A 26,822-nucleotide genomic window follows, 5' to 3' on the forward strand; every position below is an offset into this window, starting at 1 on the left:
AACCTACCAGCCCGCAAATTCAAAGAAAGGCAGAAGGAAACAATCTGTTCTTCTAGTTAGTAGCCTTGAATAGAGTCACTTAAAAATCACACATGGTGTGGGCTTGTGAAGAGTGGTAGAGAATCGACTTGTCAGTTTCCTCTGGAGCTCTAGCATATCAGTGAGAGAGCACCCCCAAAAGATGAGGTATTCACCATTTTGTTTCTTTGTAGAGGCAAACTACTGGGTGGCAATGGTGGTAGTGGTGGGGTTACTGAGATTTTGACTCAGTTGGTGAGAAGATTCCATAAAGGAACTCCTTTCAGCTAAATACAAATAAAAGCTGATTTCGACTGACAAGGGCAGCAGGGGGTTGCCACCTAGCTGGCAGTGGCACTGGCTGATTTGTCCAGGAGAGAGAGGCAGAGTTAATCCCAGAGGGAGCTGGGCTTGCAACAAGTCGTCTGGTCAAAAATGGAAGTACATATTTGTGATCAGGAATTCCAGAGGAATTGAATCAGTGTGTCAATGGCCAATTTTGGGGGTGAAGACTAGTTACTGCTAACTTGCAGGCTGTCAAAATCAGACATTAGAAAATGCCTTCTCTATGTCCTTTCATCCAAACTAAGTGAGCATTTCTCTGTAGCTGAAAGCTCACTAATGTATTAAGAGTTCATCTTTATAGCTCTTATTTTTCTCGTTTGCCCTAAAAATCCATCCTAGAAACTCTAGGAAATGGTTCATTAGGATACACAGGTCACTGGTTATGGAAACTGAGTTGATAAAGGGGGCTTATGGAGCTCAAGTCCAGGCTTTGCTGGACCCTTGACTCACTAGGAATAATTACGATTTACAGAGATTTTTATATACCAGTCACTTAATGGAGGGAGCTCTGGTAGCGTAGTGCCTAAGGCACTTGACTGCTAACAAGAAGGCTGGAGGTTCAAACCCACCAGCCACTCCTTGGAGGGAAGATGGGGCAATCTACTTCCGTAGTGATACTGCTTCAGAAAACCAAGGAGGGGTCTCTATGAGTCGGGTCCGACTCGACGGCACATAACAACAACAACAACACTTACTGGAGCTCTGGTAGCATAGTGCCTAAGGCATTTGACTGCTAACCAGAAGGCTGGCAGTTCAAACCCACCAGCCACCCCTCGGAAGGAAGATGGGGCAATCAACTTCTGTAGTGATACTGCCTCAGAAACCCAAGGAGGGGTGGCTATGAGTCGGGTCTGACTCGATGGCACATAAAAACAACAAGAAGTCACTTAACATTTCTCTCCTAATCCTCAGAACCTAGTGAGGTGACTTTTGATAGCTCCTGTTTTAAAGATGAAGAAGCTGAAGCTCAGAAAAGTTTAGTATTTTTTCCTTTGAAGTTTACACACAGCTAGTTAATGGTATAGCTAGGATTCAAACCCAAGCCTCCTGGGCTTGCTTTCTGCTCTGTTCAGGTTATCTCATTAACAAGTAATATGTTTTTACCACACATTAAAAAGAGGGCACTTTTATCATTTAAGCCTCCTGATAGTTTTCAGTCTGGGGCAGCAATAGAAAGCAAACAGGAAATGTAATAGGACTTAAATCCCCAGTGGAGGTTGTGAAGAGCAGGATCAAAATTGCAAAATAAATAAATAAAATAAAATAAATCTGTGAAGTTGAAAGTGCAGAGATGAGAAGATCTCCCAAAATGCAAAGGAAAAACATTGAGAGATGCAAACAATGATGGGATCACAAAACTGGAAGGCAAAAAACAGAAGTTAAAGTGAGAATTATTTGCTATCCATAAGGAAGAGAAAAAAACTCACAATTCGAACAGAAGTGTTACTCAAAGACATAATTGAAGAAAGTTTACATGCTGGATGAAGACCTGTGTGATGCAACTTGAAGCAAAAGGTTTATCAGGTTCTTGACAAAAATGAATGCAAAGATATATCTAAGCATATGTAAATCAATGTATCTTCTCTGGGCACCACATAGCAGGGCACCACATAGCACCTCAACACCCTCACAAGGTGTGAGGGTTATATAAACATGTTTGGACTCGTGCTGCCTTTATAGATGGTGGTAACTGCAAAAATTTAGATCATGAAGTTTTTTTTTTTTTGTTTTTGTTTTTAATCTAAAGGCATTTGGCTGCTAACCAAAAGGTCAGTGGTTCAAACCCATCAGCTAGTCTGTGGCAGAATGACAAGGCAGTCTGCTTCCATAAAGATCAACTGGATGGCATAGTTTGGAGTTTGGCCTATACCCATCTTAACTTTTCTCTCCTTTTTTGATCCTTTCACAATTATCTCAGTGTTTCTCCTCTTCTTAGTGTAAGGTTTGTGCCACTCAGTAACACTTCTTGACATTGCTAGCACTGATGGGGATGCTGGTAGAGACAAAGTAATATTTTTTTGTGCATCTGACTACAGTCAGCAGAGTAGGAGCCCACAACCAGGAGGCTTACAGGTGACCCGATGGGATTGGATGGGTATGTGAGGGTATGCCAATATGGAGGTGGTGGTGGTGGTGTTATGTGCCGTCAAGTTGGACCCAACTCATGGCGACCTCTCCTTGGGTTGTTGAGGCAGTATCACTACAGAAGTAGATTGCCCAACCTTCCTTCCAAGGGAGTGGCTAGTGGGTTTGAACCACCAGCCTTCTGGTTAGCAGTCAGGTGCCTTAGGCACTACGCTACCAGAGCTCCCAACCAAAAGATAATATGGAGGTAGCAGCCAAAAATTCTAGGATCATTGTGAGAGGGAAATAACCAAGAGAAAATTGAAAGAGAGAAGAATCAACATGGGTGAGGAATGGCAATGTGGGCACAATCCTAAAGAGGCAGGCAATAAAAGTTCCTATTAGTGGGATCCTAGTCAAAGGAAACACGGCAACATCCCAGACCAAGAAAACTTTAGCAGGAAGGGAACTGGGCTTGTTGAGAGTACTTAGAAAGGGAGAGAGGTCAGGGTTTGCACATTTTCACTTTAGGCCAGAACTAGGGTTGACACAGATAAGACTGAAAGAAAAGCACAGCTGGGATGAATCTGTATCCCATCAACTCCAATTACTTGCAATCAATTTCTGAATTCTGTAAACAATTCTCATTTCCTAAGAACTTCAAATATTATTCTTAGCCATCATTTCATTGAACACTAGATAATTTATTCCTCTGAAAACCAGTAACAGGACAAAATAGTACAGAATTCAAATATCCTTTCCCATTTGTCATATTGAGTCAGTATGGTCCTTTCCTGTTTTCTAAGTCTTTCTTCTGTAGATGTTTCTTGTTGTTGTTGTTGTTATGTGCCGTCGAGTCAAACCCGACTCATAGCAACCCCTCCTTGGGTTTCCGAGGCAGTATCACTACGGAAGTAGGATTGCCCAACCTTCCTTCCGAGGAGTGGCTGGTGGGTTTGAACCGCCAGCCGTCTGGTTAGCAGGCAAGTGTCTTAGCCACTATGCTACCAGAGATGTTTCTTAGTGTATTTATATCAGAATATAACCATATTTATTTCTTCTAAAATAATTTAGGCAGAGGGAATGTCTGAATCTTATATATATTCAAAATTATTAGTGACTGTAAGAGACATTTCTATTAATTCCCATAACAGAACCAGAACCATAGCTTTCAGAGCTGCAAGGGACCTTAATAAAGATCACCTGGTTAAAATGCCTTATTTTTGCAGAAAAGAAAAACAAGGTTTAAAGAGGTAAAGTGACCTATCTAAGATCACACAGCTAACGGTGGGAAGAGATGGGAAGAGAATCCAGTTTTCTGACTTTTAGCTTTGTGCTCTTTCTCCTACTCTATAATGCTGTAATTGTTGAATGATAGTGAGAAACAGAAGGCAAGAAACAGATTCTTATTATAATAGTTTAACAATATAGTCCCCGTGGAAAATGTCAAGAAACACTTAACAATGATCTGTATTTAACAGCTTTTCCATTAAAACACACATAGCATCCTTGGATTACATTTTACACTGTCAGTGAGCATTTTACATAACCAAAACCTCATGAACAAATTGATATATCATTCTTCTATCTTTAAGAGGCACTTTAAAAGAATGCTGACACAGGGAGTTAGGTCTGAAGTACACATAAATCTCCATCTTCCCAGAAAAGATGATCTCAGTGGCTCAGAGCCTCGTGGTTCACTGCCCAAAGACATCCCCCTGAGTGAGACTGGCCTGAGAGTTGCTGGAGGGGCCAGTGGGTGCAGTGGGACACAAGACTCCTGACTGAACACAAACATGTCCTAGAGCTAAACAGAGTTAGTTGGAAGGTTACTCTCATATCCCTTTTTTTACTTCATTTTGTATAAGGTGGACAGTATGTACATAATGCAGGTCAGGTTCCATTATTACATTAAGTAGTATCCAAACAGCTTGATGAGTCGTTCTTCTCTCTTCAGCACTAGTGACACCTCATATTTGCATGTGCCTTATTCTTCTTGCACTCCAGTACAGAGCACAAAGTAGGCAGGGGTGAGTGTTGCCCTTTTGTTCAGAATGAGGAAACAAACTCACGAGTGCTTGCTGACTTCCCCTCTGGCTGTATGTAATTTTTGTACTTGGTCAGCCTCTCATATTTTAAAACTTTGTTTTGCAATGTCTATTTTCCTATTTTTCTTACATCCTGGCTCCAAAATGCACAACTGGATTATGCTTTGTAGATCATCTTGGCCATCAGTAAAGCTCTTTGCCAGCACGCCAAAGGCAGCACCAGACTTTACATAAACAGGACCCTGAGACCTTTGGGGATGGTGCAGAGAGGAAATGTGCTCTGATGTCTACATCAGAAAATGGTTCACACAAGCCGCTTAACTGAGGTATGAATTACCTTAATTTCTAAAAGGCTTCATTTTCCTCTTTTGTCGGTTTTATCTCATATACATCATTACAGTGTGTCCCTCATGTTAGCTAGATGCTGAAATTGGGAATCTTCTCCCTCTTGGAGTACATATGATCCAGAGATACTTTTCACCTGGCATTAAACTCCAGAGTTTGTGCAGAGAGCACACTCAAGAAGGATTCCAAGGGTATTTCTGGTTGATCGGTACTGGCTCTGCTGCAGGGCAACTTTGGCATCACACACAGATGTCCCTTCCAGGGTGTCTGTCAGAGGAAAGCTCAGCTGAAAGGTGCGGGATGACACAGGTGGAGTCTGTCACTCGAAGAGCTCCAGGTAGTCGGGCAGCTGGTCCTGCTGCCCACAGGGGTAAAGGAGGCACTCTTTCCCCAGGGAAGTTATGGGTTCCACCTGTTAATCACAAAAGCAGTTTCAGGGGTGCGGGTGGGCAGATGGTTGAAGCAGTATAAATGACAATGACATGCCCTTCCTCTCTCCTCAGAGAATGGCACTCCCTACATACCCTTGAATTAGATTAAACTTTATTAGTGTCTGACAATCTTAAAGATTTTTCTCACTCCCAAACTCCCATGTACACCTGAATTCTCCTGGGCTCATAGCTTAAGAATGATTGGTGTGTACCTAGATTTTTTTTTAGCATCTCCTGTATTCTTTGTCTCAGTAGGGTCTCCCACAATATTTATGGAGAAACTAGGTTCTATGATAGAAGAAATGCAATTAAGAATTCTATCAGGAGGGATTATCAAAGACAAATCCCAGTATTATTTGTCTCAATCTTTTTTTGCCCTAATTGCCTTTCATTGTTAGAGCTGCTACAGGACAAAACAATTCACAAAGCAAATTAATTTTGTTAATCATTTTACCTTGTGATATTCCACCAAATCTGCCAGGGTGGCATGCTGCAGCTGGTCCACTCCCAGGAAGCTGTAAGAGTCGGCAGAGGCATCTATGATGAAATGTTTACAGCCATCCTCGGACAGGTAGGATAGCACATAGCCTTTGATCCTTTCACTGACCCAGATTAGAAAACTGCCCGGTACACCTGAGCTCAGAAGTTCATTTGCTCTCTTCTGTGTGAGGATTCCTGTGGGAAAGAAAAGCAGATATTTCAGCCAAATCATTTTCAAAATTCTCCGTGGTAAATATAGTTTAGTAAAAAATGAAAGCAAAGTTCATTTTGGGCTCTTAGTAAAATATCATGCATCTTCAGGTATTTGGTAACTGGACATGGTAGGTTACATAAGCAAATGGATAATATAGAAAGAGCATAAATGTTTAACCTTCTTAAGAAGAATAAATCTCCATGTATATACCTGTTTATAACAACACAGATGTCCTGCCTTTAGAGCATCTGGCAGGACTCCTTGGCAGTCAAACATGGAGGGTTAGATCTGGGAGCAGTGGCGGATTACCCAATAAGTAAGCATAGGCTTACTTGTGCTTACTTACTAATCAGAAATGTCATGAAATAAGTGAAACAGTTCACTTAAGATTACTAAATAAGAAATCACAAGTAAGCTCATGCTTACCTTGCTTACTAGGTACTCCATCCCTGTCAGGGATTGTAGATTTGCAAAGAGGCTTTGATTCTTTAGGAAGGTGTTATAGGCTTGAGAGACAGAAAGATGACAGCCATACCTAGAAGCAGGATCTTTGATGTGTGAAATTGTTCACTATAGATTAGTACTCAAGCCAATGCTTACCTTGCTTAATGGGTAATCTGACACTGTCTGGAAGGGGAATGAAAGACCCTCCCTCAGGTGGTCTCCATTTACTGCTGAGGGCTTTAAGGTCTGGGGCATGACTTGACTTGTTCTAGAATAGTGGTTCTCAACCAGAGCAATGTCTGGAGGTTTTTTATTGTCACGGAGGGGAGTGCTGCTGGGATCTAGTGGGTGGAGGCCAGAGATGCTGCTAACCATCCTACAGTGCCCAGGACAGCCCCCGACAATAAAGAACCATCTGTCCTAAGATGTAAATAGTTTTGAGGTTGAGAATCCTGATCTAGGTGGTTCAGCAAGTTAGTGATAGGTCATATACACACACATGCACATCTGCCAGCTCTGGTGGCAGGTGCTTGTCCCTTCAGCTTCTGTTTCCTGGTTCCTTGGAGATGGCCTTGTGGCTTGGCATCAATCTTCCCCCATTTCTGCCTCTCTTAATTGCTTGCTTAATGTCTTTTACAGCTCAAAAGAGATTGATTCAAGACGTACCCTACACTAATCCTGTCTCATTAACATAACAAAGACAACCCATTCCCAAATGGGATTACAACCACAGGCACAGAGGTTAGGATTTACAATACATATTTTCTGGGGACATAATTCAATCCAGAACAATCTTGTTCTTAGTAAATTAATTGATAGTTTACTTAATTGATAATCATATCCTAATTATCTAGGATGAAATGTGTCATAAAACTATTTTTACATTCTTTTCTGTAAGTAGACCTTTAATGAGGGGCAGATTGAAAAATCTCTTCTCCCCAGACCAAGATCAACCAATCAGCCCTTCTCTTCTCACACCTACCCTGAAGCCGAGTCCCAATACATATGAGGATCAAGTCCTGTGAGAATCTGGGCAATGGGTGAAAAATCCTGGCAGGTCCTCGCACTCACAGATGGGAAAGCACCCTGAATGGAAGGTGGCCTGGGACTTTCTTCTAGGGGCCCTGTTCTTTACTGTTGATAATCAGCAGTACAGGTGCACACCCCTGTGTATGATATCTCATTGCCCTTTTGCCCTTACCCTGATGCGATTGATCCACTGGAAACTGCAGGCACCACTGATAGTGAGCGTACCCTTGGCTCAGAGGGTGCCCTGTCCACTTTATATGACCTGGATAAGCTCCAACGGATACAGCTTGCTGCTGCTTTTGACTGTCTATTTTACTTTCTAAACATACTTGGTCCCATTGATAAATTACAGATGACAGCCATAAATTGAAGCAAGGCAACAGGTAACCAGCCTACCCAGGGACTACAAATGACAGAGGATCAAAAACACTATATTATGTTGTCTATGAAACCAAGGATATTTTTCACTGACACTGAAAGGTCCCCTTCAGAACCAAGGGGCTGATAAACCATGATTGAAGGAGAAAAAGCATCCTGGAAAAAGATTTCTCATTCATCCCAGACTTAGTGCCAATCTAACTCTGACACTCCAACTTACTACACCAAATGAGATAGCTGTTATAATATAACATTTGGATGTTTTCCAGATGAATTTGGATTTAGAAAAATGAAAGCTATTCTGGAAAATTATAACCAAACTTAAGGTCAAATCACTCCTAAAATCAAGTCATATAACAGCTGTAATCAACCTGCCCGAGAGCCTCGGAACCTCTGTAATCATTACCCATTACTCACAGACCTTGGCACTATCTAATCTCTTTAGACACCATAACACAATAAAATGATTCTGTGGCAAATCACAGGTCATAATGGATATTCCTTGGACACAGTGATAACGAGGGCAGAATCAGAAAGTAAATGGTATGCAGAAGAGGCTTTGAATGATGCAAGAAGGTGTTTTTCTTTGTTCCTTTTGCTTTATGAGAAACTTAGTATTCCTTAAGAGCACATTCTCTTGGTGCATCTAAAGATACAGATAGATGTACAATTTGTCATAAATCCATCGAGGGCAGTGGATGCATTCAAGGTGGTGTGACTCTGATCACCAACAAACAGCTCACTGGGCCTGACTGGGTACAGCATTCTTGAATGCTAAACCAAAATGTAATGGCAGCTATTAATCACTGCTAGAGTTGGGCAACCTCCTTACCATATTTTTCATCCCCAGATCGAGCACAATTCTGAGGCAGTGATCTTTGTCCCAACCCCTATAAAACCCAGGCACATCCATGTTGCCTCCCTCTGACCAGCCCTCTTTACACATACTAAGAGAACCAAACATATTGTTATATTGGTCGCAGAAGGATTTCTGTGCTAGTGAAAAGGGATGGATAGAGGGAGGAAAGGAAGACTGGATAGATAGGTAAATATTTCATCAACTTTTACAATGAACCAGATCTCCACCTGGGCAATGATATGCCTGTTTTAGACCATAATCCGCAGAGGGTTGTCAGGAGTAGCAGAATAATGGTAGTCCAGGAGAAAGCAAATGTCCCTGAGCAAGGTCTTACTGACAGCACCTGTCTCTGAAAAGCCTGGGACAGATTTGGGGCTAAAACTCCTAAGCCCTGAATACCCAGGCACAGAGGTTCAGCTGTAGTTGAGGCTGAGCAAACAAACAAACAAACAACAACAGAAAAAAAAACAGTGCCCCACCCCTCTCTCTTCATGACTCCAGAAGTCCCCATTGAACAGTGCTGTTCAACAGAACTTTCTATGGTGGTGGTGATGATGTTGTCTGTGCTGTCCAAATGACAGTCACAGTCACATGTGACTGACAGCACTTGAATGTGGCTAGCATGACTGATGAGCTTAATCTTTAATTTTAATGAATTTAAATTTAAGTGGACACATATGGCTAATGGCTACTGTATTGGACAGTGACCTCTAGAACCTCCCTAGAGTGAGTATTTTGTCCAAGACAGGCCCAAGAGAACCATTTTTTACACAGGAGAGGGTAAAGAGCACTCTAGAGACCTGAAATAACTCAGAAACCGTACCAGGACCCGAGTTAGAAAGCCAAATGACAGGGACTCTTGCTCCTTATTAGGAGGTCAGTTCGGTACAATAGAAAATGCTTACGATTTTCTAAGATTCAACTCAAGAGGATGAAGCTTTTTATCTTGCAGCAGTAAATTCTCAAGTTCTCTGGGCCTGCTGAGCACCTGGTTCCCACCTCCATCTAAGCACTCACCTGGTTCTCAGCTCAATTGGAGTATTCACAATACATTATGCAATGACCTTCTCTGTCTCCAACTTTCCTGTGAGCTCCTAGAGGGCAACTCACATATTACTTATTTTTTCACCATCAGTATCTGACACTTAGAAGGTAAGCAGAAAAGGTCTAAAAAATGAACGACTTTGTCTTGCAATCCAGTCAGAACTTCCTTCTTTAGGATACTTCTCTACATCCACTGCGTCCAGTCTGAGAACTGTTACCGCAGTGACAAGGGGTGTGCTTCACTCATCTCGAAAGCACCACCAAACCCACTTTTGTTAATGTGTACATTTTTATGACTTATTTCTTGTATTTGGAAAATATATGTTTAAAAACCCAATGAAAGATGGACCATAGTTGCAGGGAACATCAAGTTCAATTGGCATAACATACCACACAAAACATCATTCCACCTACTTCGGCACGTAACAACTGGGATCTTAAAAGCGTGCAGGCAGCCATCTAGATGCAACGATGGCTCTCTCCTCTTCTAGAGCAAAGAAGAATAAAGAAAACCAAATATTTATGGAAACAATTAGTCCTGGCGACTGGTACGCTATGTGACCCGCAGCCTATATGACTATGAGACCAGGAAAACTAGATGGTGACTGGCTACCACTGTCAACCATTTGGAGGGGGATCTACGTAGGGGATCCTGGATAGAGGGGATCCTGGATAGATCATTTTGGGGAAAAAAAGGGGGTGGGCAAGTATGCTGGTCCTATAGACCCTGGTGGAACTACTGAGACTATGGCCCCTAGCTGCCCTTCAGGTCTGGAATTGAATGCACACCTGTGACTTCTAGCCAAATAAAAGACAGGCATATGAGTTGAATATTTACCTGAGGTAGATACACTCCTTGGAGAGAACAATCATGGGAGAAAGAAGGGCTGTTTATGCACAGGGAGACACCTCAGGGGGCAGGAGTTCATGGAGGGATGGGCACAGGAAAGAGGTAACTATCCAGAGGAAGTGGGAGGGAAGTTGTTGCATTGTGGTAAATTGTAGTCAATGTCATGAGACAAAATGTGTGTGAACTGCTGTATGGAAAGTGAATTTGCTCTGTGAACTTTCACCCAAATCACAATTTAAATAAAAAACAATAATGAAAGATAACCAAATAATAGTAGTAGTACTTAGAGTTCTTAATATCCTCATGCCACTCCTCAAAGTGTGCAGCACCTCATTTAATCCTCACAGCAAGCCTACAAAGAGATGCTGTTATTACCTTCATATGGCAGATGAGAAAATGTACAGCACAGAACTTTGCAGAACTTTCTAAGGTCACTCATCTAGTCAGGAGAAGTGCTGGGAATCAACCCCAGCAGTCAGCCCCAGAGCCCTTAAGTCCATCTACCTCCTGCATTAGAACATCACATTTTCAACACGATTCCATTTTTTCCCCTATTTAATCCTCAAACAACTCTAAAATAAGCAGACCTGGTACAATTATATTTTATAGATAAGAAAACAGAAAAAGACTTCTTACTTTCCACTCTAGTGTTTTGTGTTTGTTTTTTATGCCATTGAGCTCATAACATTTTCCTGGAATTGGCTGAAAATAAAATGAGTATTTACTTTAGAAGGACAGGGAAAGCTGGGTTTCCATATGCAAAATAATGAAACAGGGTCCATACCCACACCATATACTAAAACTAATGCAAAAAAGGATCAAGAATCTAAATGTAAGGACTAAAACCATAAAAATCTTGGAAGAAAATGAAAGTATTGCTTAAGGAACTAGTTTTAACAATGAATTCTTATAATCTGTTATCAAAAGCATGAGCAGCAAAAGACAAGATAGATAGGTGCGACTTCATAATAATTAAAAGCTTTTGTTCATCAAAAGACTTTATCAATAAAGTGAAGAGACAACCCACATACATATTGGGAGAAAAATTTTGGGAAGCATATATCTGATAAGGATTTAACTTCCAAAGTATGTAGAGGACTCCTAAAACTTAACAACAAAAAGAGACAAAAACACAATTGCAAAAGGGGCAAATGACTTGACTAGATATTTCAAGTGAGCATTCCTGTGCCAACAAGCACATAAGAAATGCTCAGTGTCATCTTTCATGGGGAAAATACAAATCAAGACCACAATGAGATACCACCTCATTCCAATTAGAATGGTTGTGATAAAGAAAATGGAAAATAGCAGGTGTTGGCAAGGATGTGGAGAAATTGGAACCCTCATTCATTGCTTATGGAAATGCAAAATGGTTTTATCTACTGTGGAAAACAGGAAGTTCCTCAAAAAGTTGTACATAGAAGTATCGTGTTGTTAGGTATCATTGAGTCAGTTCTGACTCGTAGGCTCCCCGTGTACAACAGAACAAAACATTGCCTGGTCCTGCACCATTCTCACAATCGTTGCTATGCTTGAGCCCATCATGGTAGGCTCTGTGTCAAATCCATCTTGTTGAGATTCTTCCCCTTTTTTGTTGACCCTCTCCTTTACCCAGTATGATATCCTTATCCAGGGACTAGTCACTTCTGACATGATCAAAGTATGAGAGACAAAGTCTGGCCTTTCTCTCTTCTAAAGAACATCTGGCTGTATTTCTTCCAAGACAGATTTGTTGTTCTTCTGGCAGTCCATGGTGCATTAAAAATTCTTCACCAACACCATAATTCAAATGCATCAATTCTTTTGTGGTCTTTCTTAATTGTCCAGCTCTCACATGCATATGAGGCTATTGAAAAGAACATAGCTTAGATCCAAACTCCAAATCAAATCCATTGCCATTGAATGGATTTTGAGTCACAGTAACCCCTATTGGGTTTTCAAGGCTGTAAATCTTTACAGAAGCAGACTGCTCTATCTGTCTTCCACTGAGCAGATGGTAGGTTAGCAGCCAAATGCCACAACCACTACACCAGAAGAGCATAGCTTGGATCAAGCATACCTTAGTCTTCAAAGTGATATCTTTGCTCTTTAACATTTTAAAGAGTTCTTTTGCAGGAGATTTGCCCAATGCAATATGTTGTTTGATTTCTTGACTGCTGCTTCCATGGGCATTGATTGTAAATCCAAGTAAAAGAAGTCCTTGACCACATTAGTCTTTTTCTCAGTTTATCATGATGTTGCTTATTGGTCCAGTTGTAAGGGCTTTTGTTTTCCTTATGTTGAGGTGTAATCCACACTGAAGACTATAGCCTTTAATCTTCATCAGTAAGTGCTTCAAGTCATCTTCACTCACACAAGCAAGGCTGTGTCATCTGCATATTGCAGGTTGTTAATGAGTCTTCCTCCAATCCCAATGCCATGTTCTTCTTCATATGGTCCAGCTTCTTGAATTATTTGCTCAACATATAGATTGAATAAGTATGGTGAAAGGATACAACACCTTTCCTGATTTAAAACCATGCAGTATCCTCTTGTTCTGTTCAAATAACAGCCTGTTGGTCCATGTACGGTTTCCTCATGAATACAATTAAGTGTTCTGGAATTCCAATTCTTCCCAATGTTATCTATAATTCTTTATGATCCACACAGTCTAATGTCTTTGCATAGTCAATAAAACACAGCCAAAATCCATCTGATATCAGCAGTGATATCTCTTGTTCCATGTCCTCTTCTGTGTCCAGCTTGAATTTTTGGCAGTTCCTTGTTGATGTACTGCTGTAATTGTTCTTGAATTGTCAGCAAAATTTAACTTTATGTGACAGTAATGATATTTGATAATTTTCACATTCTGTTGGATCACATTTCTTTGGAATAGGCACAAATATGGATCTCTTCCAGTGAGTTGGCCAGGTAGCTGTCTTCCAAATTTCTTGGCATAAATATGTAAGTGCCTCCAGCACTACATCTGTTGGTTGAAATATCTCAATGGGTATTCCATCCATTCCTAGAGCCTTGTTTTTCTCCAATTCCTTCAGTGCAGCTTGGACTTCTTCCTTTGATACCATCTGTTCTTGATCATATGCTCCTTCCCGAAATGGCTGAATGCTGACCAGTTCTTTTTGATATAGTGTCTCTGTGTATTCCTTTGCTGAAAGAACTGAAGAAAAATTCAAGCCTCAAATTTGCAATACTGAAGAACTACTATGTGACCCAGCAGTCCCAACCCTAGGTATATACCCAGAAGAAGTGAAGGCAAGAATGGAAACAGAAACCTGTACACCAATGTTCATTGCAGCACTTTTCACAATAGCCAAAATGTCTACCAACAGATGAATGGATAAACTAAATGTGGTATTTCTATACAATAGAATATGTCACAGCCATAAACAGAAAGTTCTGATGCTACAACATAGATGAATCTTGAAAACATTATGTTGAGTGAAATACATCAGTTATGAAAACAACAAATACTGTATGATCCCATTTATATGAAATAGGCAAACGTATAGACACTACGAGGAGCTCAGGTAGTATAGTACCTAAGGCATTTGACTGCTATACAGAAGTTTGGCAGTTCAAATCTACCAGCCATTCCATGGAAGGAAGATAGGGCAATCTACTTCCATAAAGATTTACCACCTCGGAAACCCACTATGAGTTGGAATCAACGTGATGGCAATGGGTTTTGTTTATTTTCTTTTATAGACAGAAGGCTGGCAGTTCAAACCCACCAGCCACTCCTTGGAAGGAAGATGGGGCAATCTACTTCCATAGTGATACTGCCTCAGAAATCCAAGGAGAGGTCGCTATGAGTCGGGTCCAACTGAATGGCACATAACAACAACAACAACATAGTTTTTTTTTTTTTTAAAAAAAAAGGAGCTCTGATGGTGCAGTGCCTAAGGCATTTGACTGCTAACCAGAAGTCTGGCAGTTCAAACCCACCAGCCACTCTGCAGAAAGACCAGGCAATCTACTTCCCTAAAGATTTACTGCCCTGGAAACCCAATAGAGGTTGCTATGAGTTGGAATCGACTGGGTGGCAGTGAGTTTGGTTTTGGTTTACAGTTTTTTAGTAGTTCCCAGGGGTAGGAGGGAAATGGCACAATCACAGCTTAGGTGGAACAATTTGGAGAAGGTAGTGGTAATGTTTGCACAAGGTTGTTGGCGGTATAGTGCTATAATCCTCATCTTTCATGCTTGAAAGATTCAATTCCTGGCCAGTGCACCCCAAGCACAACCACCACCTGTCTGTCAGTGGAGGCTTTGTTGCTATGATGCTGATCAGGTGTCAGTGGAGCTTTCAGACTAAAATAGACTAGGAAAAGGCCTGGCAATCTATTTCCAAAAATCAGCTAATGCAAACCCCATGAATCACAATAGCTGATTCCATTGTGTATGAGGTCACAGTGAGTATGGGGCAGACTCAATGGCAGTTAAAACAATGGTTGCACAACATGATGAATGTAATCGATGTCACTGAAGTATATATGGAAAATTGAATTGGTAATTGTTACATTTATTCTCACTACAATCAAAGTTATGAGTGTTTATTTCATAAAGAGGTGTTCATGTCTCACCTGGAAAACATATAGATGTATTTCTCAGTAACTACTTAGATTCAGTCTGCCTGGATGTAGGAATGATGCATCCTGCAGTTTGCAATCTCTCCTAAGCTGAGGATTTGTGTTGCTGAAAACTAACAAACTTCAGAATACTTGGTGCTCTAGCATTCTCCTTAACCACACATCTGGTCCCTAGGAAAGGCTGCTGTGCCTATATGCTGCCGTTTGGTATCTTTATCATGATATCTTTCATTCCTTCTTTTACAACTATCTTCTCTTCCTCTGTGCACAATAGATGAGGCAAGGGGAGTGGTACTAAGGGAACATTTATTAAAGAATGTATCTCTGTTAAGGTGACCTCAGAGTCCTACATCTGCCTAGAGATGAGAGTGAATGAAAGAAAAACTCGCTTTAAAAAGACCTTATTTCAAAATATCAGGCCTGCCAGATGCAATGTATACATATTATCCATTAGGAATCCTAAACTTGGACTATTTTCACATGTGAGTTCTCATCTATTTGATACTTTCTTTAACCCCTTCAAGGAACTCTGGTGAGGTAGTGGGTAAGGCATTTGGCTGCTAATCAAAAGGTAGGTGAGGTGGTTCAAAGCTACCAGCTGTTCCACAGACGAAAGATGAGCAGTTTGCTTCTGTAAGATTTCCAAGATTTACAGCCTTGAAAATGCAATGGGGGTCACTATGAGTCAGAATTGACTCCATGGCAGTGAGTTTTTTTTTTTTTTTTTAAACTCCTTCAGTATTTAAAAGAAGCACTTTCAGAGTGGCTTTGGGTCCTGTTAAGGTCCTCGATACAGAGGGAGATGCACTGTGGTGGCATGCTCTCACCCTTGAGGTCTTAGGCCTTGGTCACCTTAGAGATGAGGAAAACTGATCATGGTTCTTAAAATATTATTCAAAATATTTTCTTAAAAATCTCAAGGATTACCATATTTGTTCTCATTTCATTACCTTAATAGTGAGCACATATCAACTAGTGCTTACTGTGTGCTACACACAGTTCTAAGTACTTTACGTGTATCAACTCATTTGATGCTCAAAACAACCCTTTGAAGCAGGTAATATCATTGTCTTCATTGTACAGATGAGGAACAGAATTACCAGTTACATGGTTGCCTAAGGTCACCCAGCTCGTAGGTGAGGAGCTGGGATTTAAAACCAGGCAGTGTATCCTGATGGCACGTGTTTAAGGGCATGGCTGCTAACCATGAGGCTAGGGGTTTAAACCCACACTGTGGCTCCTTGGGTGAAAGAACTGGTGGTCTGCTTTCATAAGATTATAGCCTAGAAGACCCTATGGGGGCAGTTCTACTCTTTCACATGGGGTCACTATGAGTTGAAATTGACTTCTTAGCATCCAGCAACAACAGTGTGGCCACAGAGATGTGCACTTAGTCACTACACTATTATTTCCCTTCCTTTGGCATAAAGTAATAATGTTCAACATTTCCTAGCCATGGGTGAAAGCTAGTAAAGAAAACAAGTAACGACAAAGAAATTTGGAGGACAAAAGCATGCAAATGCTTTTTGAAACAGTAGACTCTCCTTTTTCATCTTAAGCAGAGATCAAATAACAGAGTCATTTTCCTTTGCCCCCTCACCCACCTATTTCCCCTGCTTCTTGGCTCTGAAGTCTCTCTGGGTAAACTTAGGACTCCAAGAACATAGTGTGAAAATTACAAGATTGCAGCCCTGGGCATTTGTAATGAACACCTCAGGGTTCCCAGGTGCAGGCAGGCTGCTGGCACCCGTGGCTGCCAGAGTCAGGGTGAGGACTCAGTGCATCATTTACAAAAACTCCATGTAGGAGAGGGCTGACTGGACTATTCTCAAAATAAATGAAAAAGCATACTAACATTGGTGCAGGAAGTTTGCCACACTGAGTAATTTATGAGAAAAGCTAGTCTTCCAGAAAACCCCCCAGGAATGAGCAGTATTTTTCACAGAAAAGCTAGCTCTTCCCAAATCTGAAAAAATGAGTGTAGCAACAACCTCTTTATGTTTCATCTTCTCTGGTTATGAGGAAAATCTGAACTGTCTTAGGCAGCCACACAGAACTATGGAGTATAATTCAAAGTGCTTTGATGCCATTAATATAAGTGAATCTTTCATGCTGAAAGGAGCCTTGTCAGTCCTTCCCAAGGCCAGGGCAATGACCACCAGGGAGTGGACTCCCAGCCACCTTCACTGCCGTACACTCTGCCATGGTCTATCCAGCTGCATAAAATGCATGAATGTTGATAAGGCAGGGTTTACATATCAGTCTGAGGCTTAGGAACAGAAAGGCTTTGAGAAGTCACATAAATCAGTAATTTGTGCTTCTTGAAGAGAGAAATTGAAAATCCCTCTGTGAAGGTTGGTAGAATTTTGATAGCTCCACAATTAGGAAATGTCCTCCCCTCAGCAAATAGTCAAAGGATGAACTACCACTTATGGGTGCTGATCCATAGACTAGTTAAGATTTTAGCCTGGAAGAAACTGTAGGAAGCATCTATTAGGCTTTCTTAATGCATTTATAAACGGCCAATCCCCAGTGTTGCAGGAGCTATGAGGTGACACACTGCTGGGAGGGGTGGGATGGACGCCTCCACTTAGAGGTTCATCTGTAGGAACTTAACTTCCTGAGAATAATGGCTTTCAAAGAAATGGATAGGACTGACACTCCCAAGGAGAATGAAAAGTTGGGGGATGTGTCAAAAATAGAAGCAATCAAATTAGCTAACGTATGAACTATGTTACTACTCCACAGGTGTAGAAGAGATTTGCTTTTTCAGAGTAGCTTAACTATAAAATATTAGGATGAAAGCATTTGGAAGGAAGGCTCATTGCACTGGCACCAAAAGTCATCAACAAGAAACAAATCAGGATGGATATATTTCATCAACAGTCTAATCATATCCATATTTGAAAAAGGAACTGTTAATTACATTTCAGAGAAATAATGACCTCTGCTGATAAATGGCAGAGCTGGGAATGAGCCTAGACAGTCTGGCTCTAGACCCCACACTTTCAACTTCCGCATCACACTTTGCATATACATAGTGTGTTGTTGTTGTTTTTATGTGCCATCGAGTTGGACCCGACTCATAGCGACCCCTCCTTGAGTTTCCGAGGCAGTATCGCTACGGAAGTAGATTGCCCAACCTTCCTTCCAAGGAGTGGCTGGTGGGTTTGAACCGCCAGCCTTCTAGTTAGCAGTCAAATGCCTTAGGCACTATGCTACCAGAGCTCCCTTATGGACTATAGGTATCTTAAAGAATGCTGTAATTGTTGACCAGATACAAGAACAAAATGAATAAAAACAGGGTTATATTCAGGGCTCAAGATAGTCTTGAACTGAAAAATGAAGTTTAGGAACATAAGATGGAAGGGTGGCAGAGAAGAAAACAATCATCCTTAGGGAAGCAACACCAAATCGACTCGATCAAGTATAGTATTCAGAAGGTTATAAATCTAGAAAATAGAAGACAGAGCTTTAACAACTCTAAGACTCATGCCTACTCTTGTGCTATCCCTTCCAATCTAGAAAGGACAGAAGAAATCAGTTATTAACTTCCTTACTTTTAGACAAAGAAACTGAGGTCCAGAGATGCTAAATGACTTGTCCAATTCTACATGTAGTTGTTGTTTGTTGTTATGTGTCGTTGAGTCGGACCCGACTCATAGTGACCCCTCCTTGGGTTGCCTATGCAGTATCACCACAGAAGTAGATTGCCCAACCTTCCTTCCGAGGAGTGGCTGGTGATATTCTATTGATAAACTACCTGAAGAAGTTAAGTTACCTGCATGGTTTAGTTTCCCATAAAGGAAGGAGCCTTTTTGTAGGGCTATCCTAATTCCTGAGAACAGTGAACATATTACCTGGATTACGCTATGAACTGTACATGTCTAGGTTCTCAGGAGAGCATAGATGCTGTATCTGATGACCAGGAATGGGTCTGGAAAATGAACACACACTTCATGAATACTGTAAATGCCATGGTATTTGGTGTAATCCAAAGATCTTCATTCTAATGTGTTTTTCCACATTAACATTCTTTGATTGTTCTCCTTTCCCTTGGGAAGTACCCTTCAAGATTCAGTAAGAAAGTCAACATTAATTCTTACAGGACCACTTACTAGGAGTGAAATGCCTCCAAACAGCTTTAAATGCTCCTTCCACTTCAAACCTCTGCAGTAAATCTCTTCATAGCACTTGAAGGTCTCCGACTACATGAAAACTCCCTAAATGTCCTATAAGCTTGCTGATGTCAGCAATCCCCACTCCAGCTCTGGCACCTACCACAGTCCAAGGTTTATTCTTGTTGACCAAATGAATCCTCAAATCCTTATTATCCTAAGTGGTCTTTTGATCTATGGTATCATATTCATTCAAATTTTAGTACATGGTTGAATTTTGCTACTCAGATTTATCTAAAGTTTAATTAAGAGAAAAGTGAAAGCATGACATTTGTGAAGTGAAAAATTAGGTGACAAAAATATATATAGCAATTTAAGAAAATTAAGAAAAGTAATTCATGGAGTATAACACAGACAAAAAAAAAAAAAGATGAAGAGCTTTGTTTTTGTTATTTAGATATCATCAAGTCAACTTCAACTCATAGTGACCCCACGTGACAGAGTAGAACTGCTCCAGAGAGTTTCCTAGGAGCAAATTGCCAGATCTTTCTCCCATGGAACTGCTGAGTGTGTTCAAATTGCCAACATTTCACTTAGCAGTTGAGTGCTTAACTGTTGCACTGCCAGTGCTCATTAAAGAAGAGCTCCGGTAGCATAGTGCCTAAGGCACTTGACTGCTAACCAGAAGGCTGGAGGTTCAAACCCACCAGCCACTTCTCGGAAGGAAGATGGGGCTATCTACTTCCGTAGTGATACTACCTCAGAAACCCAAGGAAGGGTCACTATGATTCAGGTCCGACTTGACAGCACATAACAACACAACAACAACAACACCATCCCAATATATCAACACAGGGTTCCAGATGTGAATAAACAATTATATTGCAAGGAGATAAGATGTGATCTATCTTCTCTTTATCATGGACACATGATCAAATAAAAGATGGGATTTATATTGTCTAAATGGCTGTGTTCTCTATTTTGCTTATGAGTATGACAAATGTTTGGATAAATGATAATAAATCAATAATAAAGGCACATAGAAATTTACTTAAAACAGAATAATCTTATTTTTTAATCAGTGTTCCAAGTGGAGTTGGAACTACATCTTACTAAGGAGCTCTGGTGGTATAGTGCCTAAGGCACTTGACTGCTAACCAGAAAGCTGGCGGTTCAAACCCATCAGCCACTCCTTGGAAGGAAGATTGGGCCATCTACTTCTGTAGTGATACTGCCTCGGAAACCCAAGGAGGGGTTGCTATGAGTTGGATCTGACTCAACGGCAGTGAGTTTGGGGTTTTTTTTGGTTTACATCTTCCTAACTAACTTTTAGCAACAATTCAAAATAGAACTTCCTATTAAAGTTACCAAGGAGCTCTGGTGGCACAGTGCCTAAGGCATTTGACTGCTAACCAGAAGGTTGGGGTTCAAGTCCATCAGCCACTCCACAGAAGGAAGATGGGAAAATCTACTTCCGTAAAGATTTACCACCTCAGAAACCTAATGGGGGTCACTATGAGTATTAAAGTTACCAGACTTTTTAATAACATCAACCAACATTTTCAATTTCTCACTCTCTGCTGTTAACAAACAAAAATTAAAACAAAAATTATCAGTTTTATAATCAGATGTGACAGTATTTTCTGTCCAATGACACAGAAACTACTCATCTATCTCAGTACTCACCTTAAAAAAGGAGTCAGGAGAGACTGTATCAGACACCAGAGATAGCCAGAGCTAACACATAATTGGGCCATGTACCTTCTGTTCATCTTTGACACTGCTGTCACTCTGTCTCTGATGTCTCAGAGCAGAAAAGAAATGAAGGAAACTTACACCCTGGTCCTAGAAAGGGGAGAGGACTCCTTTGGGAATGGACAATTATCCAAGTCTGAATCACCAAAGAACTGCTGTTTTCAGGGGAAACCAGACAGTTCTGCTGAAATGTTCTGACAGCAAAATCAGCACATCAGCAGAAGCCTATCACAAATAATTTTATCCTTTTTAAGAAGGGTTTGCCATGCAACATCTTTAGGGGCTTATTTTTTTATGGACATATTATGTGTGAGATGATACTTTGTAAAAGAGAAAAGCCTTAAACATAATTCAAACCAAAGCACTCTTAGGACAAACACGACCTGTGAGAGAACTTTATTTTAGGTTCAAAGCACCTTTTGTTGTACATCGCTCTGGCAGCACAGTGCCTAAGGCATCTGACTGCTAACCAGAAGGTTGGTGGTTCAAACTCACCAGACACTCCACAGAAGCAAGGCTGGGCAAATCTACTTCAGTAAAGATTTACCACCTTGGAAACCCAATGGGGGTCACTATGAGTCAGAATTGACTCAATGGGCAATGGGTTTGGCTTTTTTGGCTTTATAGCAAACCAGTCCAGTTCAACCACCTATGAATCCAATTTAAGAAGCAACTTTCTATTCTTAAAATCCAAGAAAGTGAGATGTTGGTGAAGTAAGGTAGGTAGACAGAAGGATTTGAAGTAATCAACTTTCTTGGGTTAAATACAGAAATGGTTAATTGGCTAATATCTGATCAGGATACAAAAAATCCACACTGCACTCTTAGAAATAAAGGATCAAAACCATAGAATTTTTGGAGATCACGGAGTTCAAATCTTTCATTTAATGGATGAGGGAAATGAGGTTCAGAGAAATTGATTTGCTACATAGAAAGAAAATGACTTTTTTTGGGTTATTCAACTGGTTATGGAGGCCTGGTTTTATAAAATAAAATTTATTTTTGTTGTTGAAAATAATCCACAGTAGAACATATGCCAATTCAACAATTTCTACATATACAATTCAATAACATTGATTACATTCTTCAAGCGTTTGGGTAACCTTTATTTCCCTCCTTTTCTGAGTTTTTCCTCCCTCATTAACATAAACTCACTGCCCCCTAAATTAATCCATGATGGTCAGCCAGTGTGAATGCTGACTGCTTTCTAACTACATCATGAGAATGAAGCCCACTGAGAGGCCTTTGAAAAAAACTGCTTCGTGAAAATAATTTATAAGACTCTTTGGGGCAGCAAAAATAATTTGTAAGACTCTTTGGGGCAGCAAATAAAAGGAAGCCTTCTTCCTGCCTTCTTGGTGGATTAGCAGTTTCATCCACCATCAGTAGAGGTTCCATTGAGTGAATCTCTGCACTCACCATGAAACCAGGAAGCAATGGTGTCTGACGTTTTCTGGTAGCCAGCTCGCAGGGGTAGCTGATCCTTTTTAAACCACTGGATGATTTCCTCCTGTGCTGAGCTGGAGGCCGTCCTGGCCACTCCCTTATTTCTGTTATTGGTAAAAGAGTTTGTAAGTTAGATTTAACTAATTTAAAAATAATGCCTTCAAAAATCTTACTCTACACACAACAGAATACTATGCAATGTGATGAATCTATGAACCACCTCAAAACATAGAAGAAACTAGAGGACCTTATGCTGAATGAAATCAGCCAATCACAAAGGAACAAATATTATATGAGACCACTATTTAATAAGGCAAGAAAAGGTTTACAAGAAAGAAACATTCTTTGAAGGTTAGAAGGGTTGGGAGGGTAAGGGAGGGTAAATCACCAACTAGAGGGTGGTGGTGGTGGTGTTGTGTGCCATCAAGTTGGACCTGACTCATAGCGACCCCTCCTTGGGTTTCTGAGGCAGTATCACTATGGAAGTAGATTGCCCAACTTTCTGAGGAGTGGCTGGTGGGTTTGAACCGCCAGCCTTCTGGTTAGCAGTCAAGTGCCTTAGGCACAACACTACTAGAGGGTAGACTTACATTAACCTGGGTAAAAGAAAAGGCAATATACAAAAACAGGGAGGTCAGCACAAAATGATTAAGGCAAAGGAAGACACCAGGAGGAGCACAAGAGGTAAAGGGAAATACTATTATACACAGTCCTGCATTAACAGTGATAGCAATAGCTCTGGTGACACAATGCCTAAGGCATTTGGCTGCCAATGAGAAAACTGGAGGATGTACTTCTGTAAAGATTTGCTGTCTTGGGGTTGCTATGAGTCAGAATTGACTCAATGGCAGTGAGTTTGGTTTGGTTCTTTTGGTTTAGATACACAAATAGATACACAAGCTGAAGGGGGGGAGCGGGGGAGAGACACATGGGACTACACCCAAGAATATATATAGGTTTGACAGAGGCTATTTCTCTATATACATTTATATATGCTGCATATATATCCATGAATATAGTAGAGCATACAGGGAACAAAATTATGAAAATGTCTTAGCCATACCAAACACCTTGAGTAAATGACTTTCTGAGCCTAGGGGCTTAGGACCACAGCCTTGGAGGACATCAAGGTCAATTGGCATAACATAGTCCATAAAAACAATGTTCTACATCCTACTTTGGTGAGTAGCAAATGGGGTCTTAAAAGCTTGAGAGCAGCCATCTAAAGTGCAACTATTGGTCTCTCCTTGTTTGGAGCAAAACAGAGTAAAGAAAATCAGAGATGTAAGCAATTGGTCCAAAGGACTAACAGACAACACAAGCCCCAGCCTCCATGACCCTGAGACCAGAAGAGCTAGATGCTGTGCTGCCACTGCTGACTGCTCTGAAAGGGGTCACAATAGGAGGTCCTGAATAGAGTGGGAGAAAAATGTGGAACTAAACTCAAAATCATAAAAAAGACCAGGCTTACTTGGTCTGACAGAGACTGGTAGAACCCCTGAGACTATGGCCCCTAGACACCCTTCAGGCCTAGAATTGAACTCACCCATAAGGCTTAATTTTTAGCCAAACGACAGACTGGTCTATAAGGCAAACAATAATACCAGGGAGGTACGCAGTCCTCAGAACAATCTACCATAGAAGAACAAAAGGGCAGCAGGGATGAATCTCAGAAGACAGGAAAGGATAGCAAAGAAGCACAAAGGGAAATGGTAAACACTGGGAGGAAGTGCGAAGAGTGCTGTTTCATTGTGGGGACTGCAAGCAATGTCACAAAACAAAATGTGTATAACCTGTTTAATGGAAGACCAATTTGCTCTGTAAACTTTCACCTAAATCACAATAAAAAATTTTTAAAAATCTGATCTATCATACATTTCAAGATCTAATCACATAGGGTGAGCTTATGGGAGGTAAAGCCCTTCAAAATATTATTATACAACTCGTCAAGGGTATAAAATAGAAAGAAACTTAAATCTGTTACTTGTCCTTCAGGTCCTATAGGGCTAGTCATGGGTATGAGCCACTGCTGAGTTAATACATACATTTAAATTCATTTTTAGTATGAATGAGGGGTCCACTAACTCCCTATTAAAATTGGGGAAAACAAGCATGAAAAGGTAAAATACACCTGGAAGCATCCTAGTACTATTTTCCTGGTTAGTATAGACTTACAATCAAAAGAAATAAAATTTAACAAAACAATTTCTTCCTATTATTCTCATTATTTGATTTTCTCGCTTTCTACTCACCTCCCTACTTACTTTCTTGTCTTTCACACTTTGGAGAGGTTCAGTCCTACTGAATGACAACTCTGAGAAGTAACAAGTACCAGAGAGAAGTGTGTGAATATTGGTAGGAAAAAGATATAGTCAGAAGAATAATTTTGAAATAAATTCAGTAGCAAAACTTAAATCAGGGATGTAAGTCAATTTCCATTACAAAAAGTAACATTGCAGTGCAACAAAAATATTTCCAAGTCCCATTCAACAGCCCACTAATGTTGAACAGAATTCAACTGGAAAACAAAAAGTTTAGATGATCTCCAGGAATTTCTTATGCTTTTTCTGGGCAAATGCTACCATGAGTTACATGTGATATATATCATAAATGTGTATGTATATATGTAACCCACTGCTGTTGACTCATTCTGACTCGTGATATATATCATAAATGTGTATGTATATATGTAACCCACTGCTGTTGACTCATTCTGACTCATAGCAACCCTATAGAATAGAGTAAAACTGCCCCATAGGTTTCCAAGGCTGTAAATCTTTATGGAAGCAGACTGCCTCATCTTTCTCCCACAGAGTAGCAGGTGGGTTTGAACTGCCGGCCTTTTGGTTAGCAGCCAAGTGCTTAACTACTGTCACCTGAAAAAAAAAAAAAAAAAAAAAACTCTGCCAAGGAGTTGATTCTGACCCATAGCAACCCCCACAGAGTTTCCAAGGCTGTAAATCTTTATGGAAGCAGACTGCCTCATCTTTCCCCTATAGAGCAGCTACTGGGTTTGAACCACTGAACTTTTTGATTAGCAGCTGAATGCCTTACCACAGCAACACCAGAGTTTCTATATATGTGTATCTCCATATATATGTGCATGTGTTTTTGTATCCCTTGTGATTTGCACAGCATTTTGGAAGCAATGTTCTATGACTTCCCCTGGAAACAGACACCGCATATACATATGATTATATAGAAAGTTCTCATACTGGCTTCCAAATTAGGTTATTTGTCTTTGCAAATTCCTTGAAGATTGAGTAAAACTCCAAAGACAGTGGAGGAACCGGTCTTTGTCCCTGGGCTAGACTCACAAGAGGCACTTCATGCAGTGTCTTAAGTTGGAAAAAATGAGCTAACAACACAGCTTAAAACAAGAATTGGCCTTCTAAAAGGATGCCTTCATTGCTGTCAATCAAATACACTGTGCTCTAAAAATATCGTGGGAAGTGTTCATATTGTACATTGGATTCCTCTGCTACCTTGAGAGCCTGGAGCACAGGAGAGAGTTACCAGCAAATAGCCCTGCTGCAGTTGTGTCCAACGTGCACAGACAGTGTCAGCACCAGAAGAGGGACATATTCAAAAGGCCTGTGCACCTCCTTCTGACCTATTCACAAAACTGTAGGCAACATCGATTTCCCGATTACCTTTCTTATTTTGTTGTCCATAAAAAAAAATCACTTCCCAAACTGTCACTTTGTAGAACATGGGCATTTAGTCTTGGTCCCCAAGACCCAAAATGGAAATTTACAATTGAGTAAGTAGAAATAATTACGGTAGAAGATAAGTTCTACCTTCATATTTCCACTGAGATCATCATCCTGGTAACAAAACACCTTGAAGATAACTACTCTACTCCAAGCAAAACAAGATCTTTGTTTTTCATTTCTCCATAGTGTTAACAAAGAAGTATTTTTTAAGACTTTTCATTTCAGAAAGCAGGCTTTTAGACAGTTCTGTTTCATTCAATCAATATTTGACTTTTAAGTATTTTCTTTCTAAATAGATCTCTACATCTTTTTTATAGCAGAATAGAAAAGTAATATAATTTTATAAAATAATTTTATAATCAGTAAATATCAGAGATTGGGGGCTTCTGCCATGCTATCACTGTACTTTTCTACAAGGATTTGCCAAAACAAACTGTTCTTCCTAATTTCCCCACAGCATAGGAGGCAAAGGTAACATGGTCACCAAATAAAGAGTACATTAAAAAAAGAGAAGCATTTCCAGGAGTTCTGGTAAGATGGCAGAATAGGCAGACAGACTGCACAGACCCTCTTCAACAAAGAAAAGGGGAACCAGTTAACACAGATACAGAGGATAATCCTAGAGCTCTGAACTTTAAAGGGAAGGGTACAG

The 26,822-nt window shown here is 40.5% G+C and overlaps 1 protein-coding gene across 1 annotated transcript in view; it reads right to left on the reverse strand.

The window, feature by feature from the left end:
- Positions 1 to 5,139: 5,139 nt before the first annotated feature.
- The window catches only part of SH2D4A (SH2 domain containing 4A), a 108,991-nt gene continuing 87,308 nt past the window's right edge, over positions 5,140 to 26,822 (reverse strand). Inside the window, exons 7-9 of the mRNA XM_007935045.1 lie at positions 22,428 to 22,558; positions 5,706 to 5,926; positions 5,140 to 5,232 (exon numbers count right to left, since the gene is read on the reverse strand). Coding sequence (XP_007933236.1) covers positions 5,140 to 5,232; positions 5,706 to 5,926; positions 22,428 to 22,558 — 445 coding nt within the window. The remainder of the gene's footprint in view (positions 5,233 to 5,705; positions 5,927 to 22,427; positions 22,559 to 26,822) is intronic.

This window comes from Orycteropus afer, unplaced genomic scaffold (genome assembly GCF_000298275.1).
Source record: "Orycteropus afer afer isolate SDZICR_OR568_19922 unplaced genomic scaffold, OryAfe1.0 scaffold00024, whole genome shotgun sequence".
Taxonomy (NCBI): Eukaryota; Metazoa; Chordata; class Mammalia; order Tubulidentata; family Orycteropodidae; genus Orycteropus; species Orycteropus afer.